Source organism: Rhincodon typus, chromosome 23, assembly GCF_021869965.1.
Source record: "Rhincodon typus isolate 14 chromosome 23, sRhiTyp1.1, whole genome shotgun sequence".
Taxonomy (NCBI): Eukaryota; Metazoa; Chordata; class Chondrichthyes; order Orectolobiformes; family Rhincodontidae; genus Rhincodon; species Rhincodon typus.
Window position 1 is genome coordinate 42,637,636 of NC_063354.1, and position 16,969 is coordinate 42,654,604.

Sequence of the window (16,969 nt, forward strand, 5' to 3'; positions counted from 1 at the left end):
CCCTTCTTCAGAAATCATTCCGAATTCTGAAGAAGGGTCTAGGCCCGAAACGTCAGCTTTCCTGCATAAGAGGACACTGTTCAAGGGAGAGAGGTTTCGGTGGTTCCATGCCAGGGGAAGGTCAGAAAAATGATAAGGATGAGGCCATACAGAGATTTGAACACTAGACTGAGAATTTTTAAATCAAGATACTCTGGACACTGAAAGTGGAGGATGCCATAGCTGAGCTGAATCTGTCCATCACCCTTGCACAACCCAGCAGTAGCTGTCCCTGGTCAATGACCTAAAGCAGAAATCCTGGCTCATTTTGGATCCCACCATCCCCAAATCAGAGTCATACATCATGGAAATAGTCCCTTCAGCCCACTATGTTGATCTTACCAACAAACACCAAACTATACTAATCCCATTTACCCGCACATGGTCCATAGCCCGCTGCGCCCTGGCATTTTAAGTGCTTATCCAGATGCTCCCTAAATGTTGCGAGGGTACCTACCTCCACCATCCTCTCAAGCAATATAATCCAAATACCTACCACCCTCTGGGTGAAAAAAAACTGTTCCTCAGATCTCCTTTAAACCACTTACTCCTCACTTAGAATTTACGCCTTCTGGTCTTAGACACATCTGCCATGGGGAGAAGATTCTCACACCCTACCCTGTCTATTGTTCTCATGGATTTGTATACCTTAGTCAGATATCCCCTGAGCCTCTTCTGTTCCAAGAAAAACAAACCCAGCCAATCCAGTCTCTCCTCATAGCCAAGACTTTTCATTTCAGACAACATCCTGGTGAATCTCTACTGCACTCTCTCCAGTGCTTCCGATAACCAAAACTGCACACAATATTCTATTTGTGGTCTAACCAACGCTCTATGAAGTTGCAGTACGGCTTTTCTGCCCTATATTTGATGCTGCAACTAATGAAGGCAAGTATCTGTATGTCGTCTTCACCACCCTGTCTGCTTGCACTGACATCTCCAGGGATCTATGGACCTGTACACCAAGGTCCCTTTGTTTCTTAATATGCCCTAGGGACCTATCACTCTTTGTGTAGATCCTACTCATATATATCTCCCAAAATGCATCACCTCACATTTAAGGACTAAATTCCACCTGCCATTTCTCTGCCCAATTTACCAACTGATCAATATCAGACTGTAGCCTGAGGTCATTTTCCCCACGATCAACTAACCAATTTTCTTATCATCTGCAAACTTAGTATGTATTCCTACTACATTCACATCCAAGTCATTAATTAAGATAACAAACAGCAAGGGTCCCAGCACTGATCACCATCGTACACTGCTCGGCGCAGTCATAGAGGCCAAATTAGTGCAGCTCAAATCTCCAGTCCAGCTGAAATGAACTTACACATTCCAGACCAAGAAATTTAAGGTCTTTACTTTAAAAGGCTAGCTATCACATCAGGCAATGAATGTACTGGTCACTGGAGAGCCAACTTGAAAAAGTATTTGGATCTAGGATCAAACTGACATTGGCCACATGGGGCAGTGAACAAAAACTCAATGAAATGATGATCAAAAGGCAGGTCCTTTGAGAAGACCTCTCCTTTGCAGACCCTGTTCAAATAGCATGTTACATACGGTACTCACATGAGTACATGTGACAATAAACCTAATTGTAATTCACTACTTTATCAAATGTCATCATCTCAAATTAATCATCTAAATAATCCTTCTCAATTCATTACCAGCTAATGTTCTACTAACAGTTCCAACTGAGCCCGTACACTTCAGCTGTAATTGATTCTATATTTTTAACAGCACAATGTTGTAATGTTTAAGTAATGTTAAGCAAAAGTAATGTTGAAACCTACCTGTTTCAGTGGGTAATGTTGTACCATCAGGGCAGTTACCATTTCCGGCAGTGCGATGGGCATACTATCCAACAGTTTTGTAAATGCTGCCACGAGCTGTCTTGACCTATCACTCCAGTCTGGTCGGTTGGCGAAATTTGCCAGGCGCACAAGATTGGAAGCAGCTACTGCATTGCCACTGGGTTCCGCACCATCCTGGTCTATTTAAAAATATTAAAAATTAAACACGTTTCTAAAAACCTTGCCCTTCTATCATTTGAACTGAAACTGAACTACAAAGGTCATAACAATGACAAGTAACTCCACTTCTCTGCAAGCAGTGAAATAGTTCAATGACAAAACCAAAGAGCTGGAGAAACTCAGTGCGTCTAGTGGCATCTGGAGAGAGGGGGGAGAAAAGCTTGCATTTACATAGCACCTTATCCTATACCCAGGGTTTGGCAGCAGCACTTCATACCGAGTGAAATGAAGCCCAGTCAAACAGTTGCCAATATGTACATAGCAAGCTCCCACAAACTGTACAACATGGTGACAACCAATCTGCCCCTGCTGATGTGTTATCATTTCTGTGGACCCAAATTATTTTTATTCGTAGCACATCTGCCTTTGAGTCAAAAGTTACCAGGTTCAAGTCCCACTCCAGGACTTACCAGTCACAGCAGTGTTCATACAACTGAAAGCAGATTGCTAATGAGGCTTAAAAAAAACTTACAGCATTCCACATCATTCTCCAAGGAAGATGTGTGAGACAATATACCAAACAAAACATATCAAGCAAAAATGTCTCAAAACCATTCAGCATATAAACAAAGAAGTACTGTAAAATTCCTTGTTTTTCCTCAAAAATGGCCTCAGGAATTGAGGAGTTATGCCTCACTTTAACGGACATATGCTGATACTCATTGAATAGTCTGTCCTGTAAGAGCTTCTGATGTGGCATTAAGCTGCAAAGCTCAGTTAGCCTGTATCTAGTGCAAGGTGGCATCTTTCTAGTGGAGCAGAAAGATGTGCTAGGCTACTAGCATTTCTGTTTAGATCAACCTGTTCAGAGGTGTTATTACACACCTCTAGAGAGGGTGGGACTTGAACCCTGGTATCCTGACACAGAGGTAGGGACACTACCACTTCACTACAAGAGGCCCATGTTGGTTGATAATCGGATTGCTTGCTAATGATCACTGGTGGGGTGGTACAGCATTTCGTGGCTAACACTTCAATTAGCAACCTATCGACAACTGCTGAATAAATGAGTCATCTCAGAATTTCAAACATACTTCACCGGATACTTCGCCAAAACACCAGCAACATTTAGCATTTTTTTCTTTAGTATTGCTACCTCATACTCTCTAATCCCCCGCTGTCGGCAGCAAGTAGTGACTGCAGCTTCACTCCACGGCTGACTCCCCATCTCTGAGATGCAAGATACAAACTGGGTCAAATCTCCCAACAGACCAATCACAGGCTCAGAAAAATGCAGCGGGATTACAGTTACTTTCTAATCAACCTGTTCAGGATCATCATTACAAACCTCTATAGCTTGGTGTGACTTGAACCCTGACCTTCTGACTGAGGGGGAGGGTCACCACCACCTCCTCTCCACAAGCATGCTCTATTGACTAGTTCTTATACTGATCCTGAGAGCAGAAAACAAGATGGGCAGGAGAACTAAATTGTGTGACAGGTCAAATATCAGGTTGCCAATGACAGGATCAAAGTTTCAATTAAGTTCTCAGAACTTTAAAAGTGGAATTGAGCTTTCTTATCTGCAAGCATGTTATGAATGTTCATTAAAACGTCAGCTCACCAGAATTAAGTTCCCCTTCCCAATCAGGTTCTCCACAAGTGAGTAAAATGTCCCTTCAGATTCAAGACTATGTATGAGGCATGCTGCATGCGAGACTCGGCACTTGCTGGACTTGGAGAGAATAGTTACAGTTTTGTCTTCTATGGCAAGTGATCATTGAATAACAGAAGCCATGACTGACGTTGGTGCTGTAGTCTAAATTACATGATGAAGATGACCAAAGTGGTCAAGTGATGTGATCCAATTCCACACCCCCTCCCCCCAAGTATTTTGCAGAATATTAAGAAATATGTCTTGAATACTGAAACAAAGGACACTGGAATATTGTTGAAAAGAACTTTTTCTCTAAGTTTTTCATGTTGTACTTATCAGTACTACTCAGAAGAAATAACAAAAAGGTAAAATCATATCAACAAAAGGTAAATCAAAATCATTTATACTGTATGAAAGAAGAATAATTATTCTGACAATCAATTTAGTACTGTCAGTCGAGCTGGCAATATGGTGCACTAGCGTGTACTGGAAGTTATACTTCTTAATATACACACCTGGGTTCCTTGACAACAGAAATTACATGCACACATGTACCTGTTTCAGTTAGTTAGGTAAAAGTCATTTTCTCTGGTAATTGCCTTCACCAATCAGTATCTTTCTGTCTTGTTTAACATTTAAACAAAACTTGTCAGTTAATTGACAGCTGTCATAAACTGGTGCATTCTTCTTGGTAACATCACTAGAAATCAGAATTGACTTGTCAAGCAATTTGCACTATCCTCTCATACAGTGTAAATGTTGTTTTCTTTTACTTTTGTATTTCTTGTTAATTGTCCTGCTGAGTGTGGTGTGTAAATTTTCTGAGATAGGATTTATAGAGCATTTGGAAAGGCAAGGACGATTAGGGGTAGTCAGTATGGTTTTGTGCATGGGAATTAGTGTCTCACAAATTTGATTGGGATGTTTGAAGAGGTTACCAAGATGACAGATGAAGGCAGAGCAGCAGACATTGTTTACACGGACTTTAGCAAGGCTTTCAACAAAGTTCCACACGGTAGACTGGTTGGTAAGGTTAGATTACATGGGATCCAGGAAGAAATAGCTAATTGGATACAAAATTGGCTTGATGGCAGAAAACAGAGGGTGGTGGTAGAGGGTTGTTTTTCAGACTGGAGGCTTGTAACCAGTAGTGTACCACAAGGATCAGTGCTGGGTCCACTGTTGTTCGTTATTTATATCAATGATTTGGATAAGAATATAGAAGGTATGGTTATAAGTTTGTGGATGACACCAAAATTGGCGATATAGTGGACAGTGAAGAAGGTTATCTCACAGCACAAGATCTTGATGAGATGGACCAAAAGGGCCGAGAAATGGCAGATAGAGTTCAATTTAGTTAAATGCAAAGTGTTGCATTTTGGTAAGGAAAACCAAGGCAGGACTCGCACAGTTAATGGTAAGACCCCGGGGAGTGTTGTTGAACAAAGGGACCTAGGGGTGCAGGTTGACAGTTCCTTGAAAGTGGCGTTACAGGTAGACAGGATAGTGAAGGCGGCATTTGGCACACTTACCTTCATCGGTCAGAACATTGAGTTTTGAAGTTGGGATGTCATATTGCAGCTCTACAAGACATTGGTGAGGCCGCTTTTAGAATACTGCATACAATTATGATTGCCCTGGCATAGTAAGGACATTGTTAAACATGAGAGGGTACAGAAAAGATCTACAAATGTGTTCCCAAGACTGGAGAGTTATAGGGAGTGGCTGAATAGGCTGGGCTTTCTTCGCTGGAGTGTCAGAGGCTGAGGGGTGACCTTATAGAGCTTTGTAAAATAATGATAGGCATGGATAGGGTGAATAGCCAAGGTCTTTTTCCGAGGGTGGTTAAGTCCAAAAGTAGAGGGCATAATAGAGGGTGATGCGTATATGGAATGAGCTGCCAGTGGAAGTGGTAGAGGCAGATACGATCACAACATTTAAAAGGCATTTGGATGGGTACATGAAAAGGAAGTGTGTAGAGGGATACAGGTCAAATGCTGATTACGTCAGTATGGATTATCTGATCAGCGTGGACGAACTGGACCGAAGGATCTATTTCCATGCTGTATGACTCTAAGAGGTGCTTCTTGGTATCAAACATAAATGGCCTACCTATAGTTTTACAATTACACAATCTGGTTCTGCACTCACACAATCAGAAGAAATAGTACAAAAAAAGAGATCTGCAGGTTGCTCGAGATCTGAAATAAAAACAGAAACTGCTGGAGGAACTTAGCAGGTCTGGCAATACCTGTGGGGAGAAAGCAGAGTTCACATTTCGAAACTGGTGACTCTTCATCAGAACTGACAGCAGCTGAAGAGGTGGTGGGTGGGGAGCCCAGAGGGATAGAGACAGAGACAGAGAGACATGAAAAGGGTACGTAGACGAAGGGATTATTGATAGTAGGCCAAGGCAGAAGAGAAGGTGAATAAGCGATAATGAGAGCTAAGAGTAGCAGGGAATGGGAGGCTATGCAGCACATGACATGACAGGACCACAATGTCAGGGTGGGTAAAAACCACGGAAGGTGTCGGTGAGGAGTTTGCACATTCTCCCAGTGTCTGCGAGGGTTTCCTCCAGGTGCCCCAGTTTCTTCCCACAGTCAAAAGATGTGCAATCTAGGTAGAATGGCCATGCTAAATTGCCTATAGTGTTCAGGGATGTGTAGATTAGGTGGGTTATGAGGGATGGGCCTGGGTGGGATGTTCTGAGGGGCAGTTTGGACTCATAGAATCCCTATAGTGTGGAAACAATGATTCTATGACGGAATCAGGCTCTCAAGTTACTGAACTCTATGTTGAGTCCTTGAGGCTCAAATAGTATCCCCAGAAAAACAGTATCCCTGCATCTACCCATATAATTTTAGAGACCTGCATTCTATGATGTGCTGAGACACCTTGCTGATATTTTTCTCCCCCAATCCAAGGGTATTTAGGTGAAGAGAAATGATTTAAAATAAAACACAAGGATGAATACTTTAATCTCCTGCAATCAAATAAACAAATCAAACTCTGAAGCTGATTTTACATCAGTCTTGAATTTTACTGTCATGAATTCAGCAATCCAATTTTGAAGTTGATATGCATATGATAAAGGAAGTCAGTGGTGACCAATAAGGCCAGAGGTATGTGGATTCGCAGCGGGTAAGACACAGGTTACAAACGAATTGTAACGTTAAAACCTTGATTGTACTGGCAAAATAAGTCCCTAATACAGGAAATGGACCTGAACACCTGAGGCACGACAGCATAAAACTTTGGCACCAACGAATAATCATGATGGATGTAGAGAACAACTCTCTCATGTACCCAACTTATTTCCCTTTACTGCTGACACATCTGAACAACTTGAGACAATTAATCTTACAGAGCCAGTGTCCATTCTTGTCCTCATTTATTTGGGATAAGGAAATTAAGCCAAACTGTTCCTGAGGTACAACCATTCATTTGGATTTCTGCTACTCTACGCTGCACACTTACATCTCGATCCTCATTCTCAGGAGACTGATGAGGGCAGGTTCATTAATGTCTAAAGACATGTTATAACCACAAAAGGAAGAACTAACTCACATTCAGTTTGTGACAATCACATCCTTTGGACTCCCTAAAGCACATCACAATCATTACTATTGAATTACTATCATGTTCAAGTGCAGTCATGTATTGCACAGATAGTCATGACAACGAATTTGTGAACAGCAAGAGCCCCAACAATGAGATAAATGGCAGACCATCTGCTTTAGTTGCTGTCTGAGTGACAAATGTGAGCAGAACACCAGAAGAACTCCCTACTCTTCTAAAAATAAGTTGAAGAAATTCAGTGAATTAAGGCCCCTTACTAACACAGAACCAAAATGCCTCTCAATGGTGGAGACTGGAAACAAAAATAGAAATTAGATATACTTAGCAGGTCAAGCGCCATCTGTGGACAGAGACAAAGTTTCCAGTTCAGGTCAATCATTTGTTCTGATGAAAAATCATCCACCTGAAACATTAATCCTCTTTTCTCTCTCCACAGATAATACATCAGCTAAGCATTTTTTACATTTTATTTCATCTGCAAGCTGGCGGTCTGTTCCATGATTTTGCAGAAAAAAATAGAGCCAACAGCTGACATCTAAACGATTTCTGGTTTATACAATTTGAGATGGTCATCATGGTCCTCCATAACTTGCTTCACTGAAATGAATTATCTATACCAACAAAATCTATTTGCTTAAACATTTCATGAATTTCAATCAGATCAGCCTGAGAAATCCATGTGTGCTGAAGGTCACAAAGCTAGGCAACTTAGATTTCTTTCTCATTTAGTGAATTTAAGGCAAAAGCAAAAATTACTGGAAAAGCTTAGTGTGTCTGGCATCATCTGTGGAGAGAAAGCAGAGTTAATGTTTCAGATCCAGAAACCCTTCTTCAGAACTGTAGAACTTCAGAACTTCTTCAGAAATTTGAGGCCCTTGTTTCCATCCTTTAGAAAGCCTGAGCATCAGTCACATTTGAGAAAACAACCCAAGACTAAAAAATGTTTTAGAATGCAAGTCTGACAAATAAACTACGGAAAAGACAATTAGAATTCAGATCGCTTCCAGCTCCCGGCTTAGGCCAGAGCAACAAGCTATTTTTACACTTGTGTAAGCATTCTCATGAGGCTGAACTCTAGCACGTAATATATTCCTCTGTGCACTGATCTCCAACTGTGTGCTGAATGTGCAGAAAACTGCCAATAGCGGTCATCATATCCCAAATGACTGTATTAGGATTGCAATTCTATCAAAGTTATACTAGCACGTGTCAGACATGGCTCAGTTTTGGAACTATTGCTGCTAAGTCTGAAAAACGAGGAGTGCGACTGAAAACCCACATAAACACATCATCCATGTAGACATTCAACCAAAGGATAGCTGCGCTTTCAGAGGTGTCATCTATTGTACAAGACATTAACCAAGGCTGGGTCTACCCTCATACATGGCAATAAAAGAAACTACAGAACCATTCTGAAGAACAACAGGGTAGCTCCCCAACCACCCCAACCCACTCCTGCAAATATTTGTCCCTCAACAAAACATCATTAAAACAGACTAACACGTCGTTATCTCATCATTGTTTGTTGCAGCGTGCTTTGAGCAATAGTGCTGACACAATTTCATAATCAACTGTGACAACATTTCTAAAGTACTTCATTGGCTAGAAGCCATATTGAAATATCCTGTGGTCAAGAAAGATGTTTTGTAAATTCAAGTTTCTTCCTTCCAGATAAATTTAGAAAATATAGTGAAGCACTCTTCAACAGATTTGCAGTAAGTGAATTGTGATGCAATTGATGTTTATCAAAGACTTTGACAATCCAAAGTGCTCCATCAACTATCTTTGAAGGTGGACAACAACAGAAGGGAACAGTATTCCATCAGAGATGATAAAAAGCAAATAAAATTCTTTAAATATGAAATACTCACTTTCTTTGAGGCGAATTAGCACTGATGGATCTTGGGCATCATCAGAGAAGTAGGCAAATCCTTTAGCATCCCAGAACAAGGTATCCTGTATTTGCTGGAGCTTTACAGCCCATTCCAACCACTGCTCATCAAAGGAAGCTTCATACAGGTCTATCAGGCCCCGTATAATGAATGCATAGTCATCCAGAAACCCATGGATCGGTGTGGCTCTGAAAACACATTAGAATAAGCACTAATTAAGATGGATTCTGTTGGTGCAGCATCACATTATTTATTCACCAGTGGCTTATTTTCTTCATCATATACATCAGGTGAGACCCCACACATTACTGCTAGAGGCCTGCCAACTTTAATCTGTGCGTAGAACTTTGATTGTCAACCCTCCCAAACCTGCAAGCTCCACCACATGGAATAACAAGGACAAGTAGTTGCATGGAAACACCATGTTTCCCTCCAAGTCACAATACTTCTCTGACTTAGGCATAAATCATCATTATTTCACTGTCACCGAGTCAAAATCCTTGAACTGCCTATCTAATAGAACTACGGGAGAACTGACACTACAGTCATAGAGCTATATAGCACAGAAACTGACCCTTTGGTCCAAATCATCCATGCTGACCAGATATCCTAAAAACTGATCTAGTCCCATTTGCCAGCATTTGGCCCATATCCTCTGAACCCTTCCTATTCATGTACTCATCCAGATACTCTTAAATGTCGTAACTGTACCCACCTCCACCAATTCTTCTGGTAGATCGTTCTATACATGCACCATCCTCTGCGTGAGAAAGTTACCTCAGGTCCTTTTTAAATCTTTTCCCTCTCATCTTAAACCCACGCCCTCTAGTTTTGGACTCCCCTACCTTGGGAAAAAGACCTTGGCTATTCACCCTATCCATGGCCCTCATGATTTTATAAACCTCTACAAGGTCACCCTTCACAAGATACTTTGTACGAGTTCAAAAAGATGGTTCACTCTTATTATCATAATCAACCAGGACAGACAATAAATGTCAGTTTCTTAGCATTCTTGTTACCTCAATAATTATTTATTTCAAAGTTGTTGTATCCTCTCTCATTACATGCTGGTTTTATAAGCTTTATCCTGCCATAGAACAGAAATTGTGAACTTCACATTGGTGTGGCTTGTGACAGAGGACCTTCTATCAGCACTATGGCATCCTGGTGAAGACCGTAGTGCTACCTGACTGCTCAGGTTAATTTCTATTGGGGAATGTAAAATTGAATAAAGCAGATTAAAATTACAACGTACAACAAAAACATTGGAAGAAACAAATCAAAATCAGTAAGGTAAGCTGCTTGAAAGTCAAAGATCTACTCCATTGACTTCAAAATGACAGCAAGATACAGAGCTATAGAATGCAACTGCACTGAGTGAATAATTTCATGCAGCAACACACCGAGAACTATTAGCAACACAGGGAATTATTCACTAAACAAACATGGGAAATAGTCAATTGAAAGCAGCAAGGTCAGTACCCAGTGCACCGTTTCTGGAAAAAAGTCACAATCAAAATCTTAAGCTCCCTTTTAGATTTGGATTGGCCTCCTACACAGGTCCAAAATTGTTCCCCTTGTCCTTACCTACCATCCCACCAGCATCCACATCCAGAAGATCATCAGATGCCATTTCAGCCACCTCTAGCGAGATGCAACCACCAGACATATATTCCCTTCCCCTCCCTTGTCCGCCTTCTGCAGGGACTGTTTCCTCCGGGACACCCTGGTCCACTCTTCCTTCACCCCCAACACTCCCCCACAGCCCTACAGCACCTTCCCCTGCAACTGGCGAAGGTGCAACACCTGCCCATTTGCCTCCTCCCTCCCCACTATCCAAGGGCCCAAACATACCTCCCAGATGAAGCAACACTTCACCTGCACTTCCCATAATCTAGTCTATTGCATTCACTGCTTACAATGTGGTCTCCTCTACATTGGGGAAACGAAGCTTAGACTGGGTGACCACTTCGCAGAACATCTACATTCTGCTCTTAAAAAAGACCCTGAGCTAACTGTTGGCTGCCACTTTAACACACCACCCTGTTCCCTGGCCAACATTTCTGTCTCTGGCTTGCTGCAATGTTCCAGCGAAGCTCAGCACAAACTGGAAGAGCAGCACCTCATTTTCCGTTTGGGGACCATGCAGCCCTCTGGACTTAATATCGAGGTCAATAATTTTAGGGCCTAACCTTTCCCATGTCCTAGCCCCATACCCCACACACCAGGCCTTGTTATCACACAGCTTGCCATTACACACTACCTATTGTTAGTCACTAACAGTCCCCATTAACAGTTATTCACTCTCCTAGCCAGATCGTTATCAACTCCTTTGTCTATCCAACTGCTCTTCTCTCTCTTCAGGCTCTATCATATCATTTACTCCCTCTCCCCTCCCAAAATTTTCTGCATATAAACCGATGTTTTCCCAGCTACCATCAGTTCTAAGGAAGGGTAATCGGACCCAAAACGTTAACTCTGATTTTTTTTTCTTCACACATGCTGCCAGACCTGCTGAGCTTTTCCAGCAACTTCTGTTTTTGTTCCTGATTTACAGTATCCACAGTTCTTTCAGTTTTTTTTCCCCCAAATTATGCGGACTTTTTTTTTTAAATTTGGGTTTCCAGTTTATGTGTGTTAAACAAAGGTTCTGCACCTTGGAAGCAGTACTCAGAATTCCCCATAACGTGATGTCACGACACAGATACTGCTAACATCAGTACAGTTCTGTTGATTGCAATTTTCTTTTCGTCGCCAGATTGCACTTCAGCAAATTGAACTCAACCACAACACATCAGTGCACAATTCACAAAATACCAATTAAGCCAATTATTAGTGGGGAAGCCAGACCAAAATAAAGCAAGTTGACATCTTATGCTTTATATTGCATAAACCCAACTTTGTCATGTGAGCAGTACTGTTAATTACTTTGTCAGACAGTAAGATTAGGAACAGGAGTTACCATTGACCAGAAACTGGACTGGACTGGCAAATAAGATATTCTGAGGAAGGGTCACTCGACCCGAAACACTAACTCTGATTTCTTTCCACAGATGTTACCAGGCCTGCAGAGCTATTCCAGAGATTTCTGCTTCCGTTTCTGATTTACAGTATCTGCAGTTCTCTCAGTTTTTATTTGTTAAATACGAACTGTGGCTATAGTAGCAAGTCAGAGGCTAAGACTCTTTCACCCAGCAACCCACTTCCTGACTCCCCAAAGCCTTTCCACAAGGCACCAGTCAGGAATCTGATGAAATACTACCCATTTACCTGGATGAATTCAGCTCCAAAAACACTCAGTTTGACACCTTGCAGGATGAACCAGCCACTTGACTAGCACCAATCCAACTGAATAGTTTGTTAGACTATTTCAGAGGGCAATTAAGAATCATTCATTTTGCTGTGGTTCTGGAATCACATGTAGATCAGGCAAGCTAAAGAGGACAGCTTCCTTTTTTAAAGGACATATGTGAACCAGATGGGATTTAACAACAAACAACTGTAGCTTCATGGAGACCATCTGACTTTTAATTACAGATTTTTATTGAATTCAAATTCCACTATGTGATATGAATGGATTTGAACACAGGTCCCGAGGACACTACCTAGTCCCTGCATTACGAGTCCCACAACAATACCACGAGGCCATCTTTGACAACCACCCCAGCTGACAGGTATACACTTGGGTTTAAGTTAAAACAAAGATTTTCCCTCTGGACATGCAGCACTCTCTCAATACTGCATTACTACATCAGCCTGGATTATAATATTAGGGCTCAATATAGAGTTCTAGTACGAGAGGCAAAAAGCAAAGGAAACCCAACATTCCAGAGAAGTGGAAGATTCCCCCACCCTTGTAACAGATGAAGCGTTAAGGTTTGATTATTTTTTCCAACTTTCTGAGTAAGTGAAAATCAGCTGGCCTTTCAATAGAAAATATTCAGCAAAACAAAATGGCTATTCGCAAAACCTGCCAGATGTATGTGGTATAAAAGGATTTGCTCAGAAGTTCTAAGTCAGCAACTAATTACTTCAGCAAATGCAATATACTTGAATCGTGAGTTGTCAGGGCTTCCACAACATATGGCAGCAATAGAACCTAGAGTTTGAGTTGGCAAAAACTGAGATCAAAAGGAATGTCTCAAAGCAATTGCATTCCTGGTCAAACACTTGGGAGCTCCCTACTACAAATTGAAACACCTTAGTGTGAGCTTAATAAATATTCAATGAACAGTTAAAGCTTTACAAAAACAGTACAAGAGGACCTGGTAAATAGCCTCCCACTAATTGCACAGATGAAAATATCTCGGAATGAGTCTAATGAATTACATCTAGACGTTCAATGTCTTTATGCTCACAGATCAGATTTGAGTAAGTTTTGTCTGAAATGCATAGCTGGTACCACACTCCACTCAACCAGGTAAATTGCAGGTTCAATGCCAGCCCATCCTGACCTCACTGGAAGGTGTGCTGCATGTGTTAATGCCTGAATTAGTCATTCACTTATAAAATCACCCAGGTGGACATTTTTCAAGGGATTTCAAAAGCGTGCTTTAAGAGAATGTGCTGCATAAGAAGCATCAAACAAAAAGACAGTATTGTGGGATATGGATTAAAAAGATCTGTCGGTTTAACTGGTGGAGTTTTATGAACTCTTTCTGTGTGCAGACAAACAAGTAAAGGATCCAATCAAACTATCAACACAACAAACCTGTCACAAAAAGGGAGAAAACTCTTGCGTCGAATCTTAGTTCTGATCAAAAACTCCTCACCAATTGTCATCCTACTTCATCCATCCAGTTGCTGAACGTGATGGCCCTTGCTAAAGATGCAGATGTTCTTCAGCAAAAATGTTCCACACAAACAATATCAGAATGGTGAGGTACAGCATGACCAGCACCCTCCCTGTCCTCACCCAGTAGATTCAACACTGTCAAGCTACTTTCTGCCATCACCCAATATCCAAGTGTACACTTTCTAGAAAACATCACTGGTTGATGATCAAAAGACAGAGCATTAATTGTCCAGTATTCCTAGCATCTGAAACACAGTGGCATCCACTGGAGTAACTAACCAAACTCATTCAACAGCATCTTTCAAAACCATGACTTCTACCACAGTAGAACAAGGACTGCAGATATTTGGGAACACCATCATCTGCAAATTGCCCTCCAAATCTCACAGCAACCTGACTTGCAAATATATTGACATTCTGCCACTGACACTGGGTCCAAATCCTAGAACTCGCTTCCTTCCCAACAACATTGTCCCCCACAGGGACTTCAGCAGTTCAAGAGGCAGTTCACCAGCACTACTACCTCAGGGGAAATCAGAAGTGGGCAATAAAGGCTGGCCTAGCCAGTGACACCCACAAGCCATGAAAAAATTTTTTAAAATTCCACATTGATTAGATAAAGGTGGAGTGGTTATTATATAGATATATAGCCAACTTGCCAAAATAACAGGGCACGAGCACATAATCTTATCTAGCATTGTCGAGTACTGCACTGAAAGCTTGCCATATTGCTGTGAGCGTGTCTTGCCCATTTCAAGGGACTGTTAAATATCCCATGGCCTTACACAAAGGAAGGTTGGGATGGAGAAAATAAGGTTGTTTTCCTTGGAGCGAGAACGTTTGAGGGGAGGTTTGGTAAAAGTGCACAAGATTATTACAGATATATAAAAGGTAGTTTCCATGAACTAACTGTACAAGGATTAAGGGACAGAGAGAACAAGCAGTTTGGACCAGAACAAAACGAATTTGAGATTTAACCAAGTTAAACTTGCATTAGCTGGTTTTGTTCTGGTCTGACCTGAACTCTACTGGAGGTGACCACAATACTGGTAATTCTACTGAAATAGTCAATTCTCATTCAAATCTACTGAGCTAGCTTTTCAGATGCCTTTCAGATTACTACCCACTTCCAACTTTACTGTTACTGTTTTTGAATTTCTGTGCTCTCTTCATCAAAATCTATTTAAGGGGCATGTTTACTGTCTCAATGTTTTTCTGTTGCCCATAGAGACATCACTGCAGCTGATTTACAGCACTAATTTAGCCAACTTATCAGATAGGCAATGCATTTGCAATTAAGTTCTGAAATCTGTACACCTAGTCCTTGAGAATGAACTCTATATTAATGTGAAATAATACGCTTGTAAATTGCCTCTCCTGACACCAATATTACTCATGACAGACTCATTGTATTGGAGTAGAAAAATATGAAACATAATCATTTTGAAAGGAGAAATAGCTGTTTATGTACGTGTCCCTATTGCATTTATTTACTGTTTTAAAACTAAAGCAAAACTGCCATATCACTGGTTAGTACTGAAAAAGCTCCATCATCAGCCTGAAATGGGACAACAGGAGACAGGCAGGCCAGTAAAGACCACATTAATTCATCTTAGGAACACAGACAACTAGGAGCTCAAACCCTAGAAACTGGTTTCTAAATTAAACACAAAACTGCTCCAAAACTTTGACCTTTATAAGACATACAGTGGAAGTAGGGCCATCTAAGGTTTACATTCGCATAGCTCCAGCCAGACAATGACCGAAGTACTGTTGGGACTGAAAGAGGTCATGAGTCAAATACAGGATTTTAACTGAAGGAGGCTGGCAGTCTGCTTTGTTTGATGGATGAAATGGGTGAGTACAACTCAATCTGTGTTGGCAAATTGCAAAGTATAGATCATCAGTCGAGCTGAAAGAAACACAGAAGTTGGCTAGGGTCAGAAATAGTGCAATGAGAATATTCTTCTGAGATCAAGAGGTGACATTGTTTGGACAACACAAAGAAAGCTTTAGTTGACAACTAATCTACATTGTACCTGCTCTATCAATATTTAATGAATGAATACAGAGGAATTGTTCTTTTATATTTAAACAGTGCTATAACTGCCCCATGTATGTTTGATGGGTGAGGGTAGAGGATAGAGGAAGCATTATTCTATATCTAACCAGTGCTATACCTACCCCAGGAGGAAGGTGGAGATCAGAAGGGAAGAGGATCTGCTGTGAACATGGTTCTTATTTAAATAAAACAAACAGTACAAGTTAATTCATGATCAGAAGACAACATTTTTAACTACAGGCCGGTAACTTTAGAAAAGCATTCAATAACAGTGAGGAGTTGGGTTTATAAAATATCAGAAAGTCAAGGTCCTCAAACAGGAATGTTCAGAAAGGTCCTTAGTTGTGCCCTGCTACCATACAGTTTCTGCTGGTAAAGTTAACAAGCTTGTCCCAAGAGACCCAAGAGGTTACATACTGGCCAAATGACAGATTCCCGCATGACTGAAAACAAGCCATTAGCAGGCTACAGCAATATGATTATCTTCCATTTAGATATCATTGTAAAATTAACGAAGCAACAGGCAACCAGAATTATTTTGATTTAAAATTGAATTTGAAAAGGTCTGGTTCAGAAACAGAACAATAATGGCTTACATTTAAACGTGTACGTGCACGCAATCAAATACTACAATTTGGAAGTGACTTTATTAGCAAAGTGCTATATCACAGACATAAAGCGCAAAGCTTCAGCATGTATTAGTTCTTAAAGTAAAATGTTCTTTTAATAAGAAAGAAACACAGAGCAGGAGTAAGCCATCCAGCACTTGAAAGTCTCTGTCACCAATTAGTTACAGATTGCGTGTATCTTAATTCCACTTACCAGCATTCTGTAACTCTTAATATCCTCCAAAAGTGATTCCTGACATTACCCTGTCTAATTTTAAGGTAATAGTCCCTTGACCATCCGAGCAGAGAAAATGGTTTCTCTCTCTAATTCTTTAATCATCTTAAACAGCTCTAT

At 40.9% G+C, this 16,969-nt stretch overlaps 1 protein-coding gene across 1 annotated transcript in view; it reads right to left on the bottom strand.

The window, feature by feature from the left end:
• The window catches only part of spata20 (spermatogenesis associated 20), a 194,917-nt gene that overhangs the window by 71,338 nt on the left and 106,610 nt on the right, over positions 1 to 16,969 (bottom strand). Inside the window, exons 13-14 of the mRNA XM_048611134.1 lie at positions 9,129 to 9,337; positions 1,839 to 2,038 (exon numbers count right to left, since the gene is read on the bottom strand). Of these exons, the coding sequence (XP_048467091.1) occupies positions 1,839 to 2,038; positions 9,129 to 9,337 (409 nt within the window). The remainder of the gene's footprint in view (positions 1 to 1,838; positions 2,039 to 9,128; positions 9,338 to 16,969) is intronic.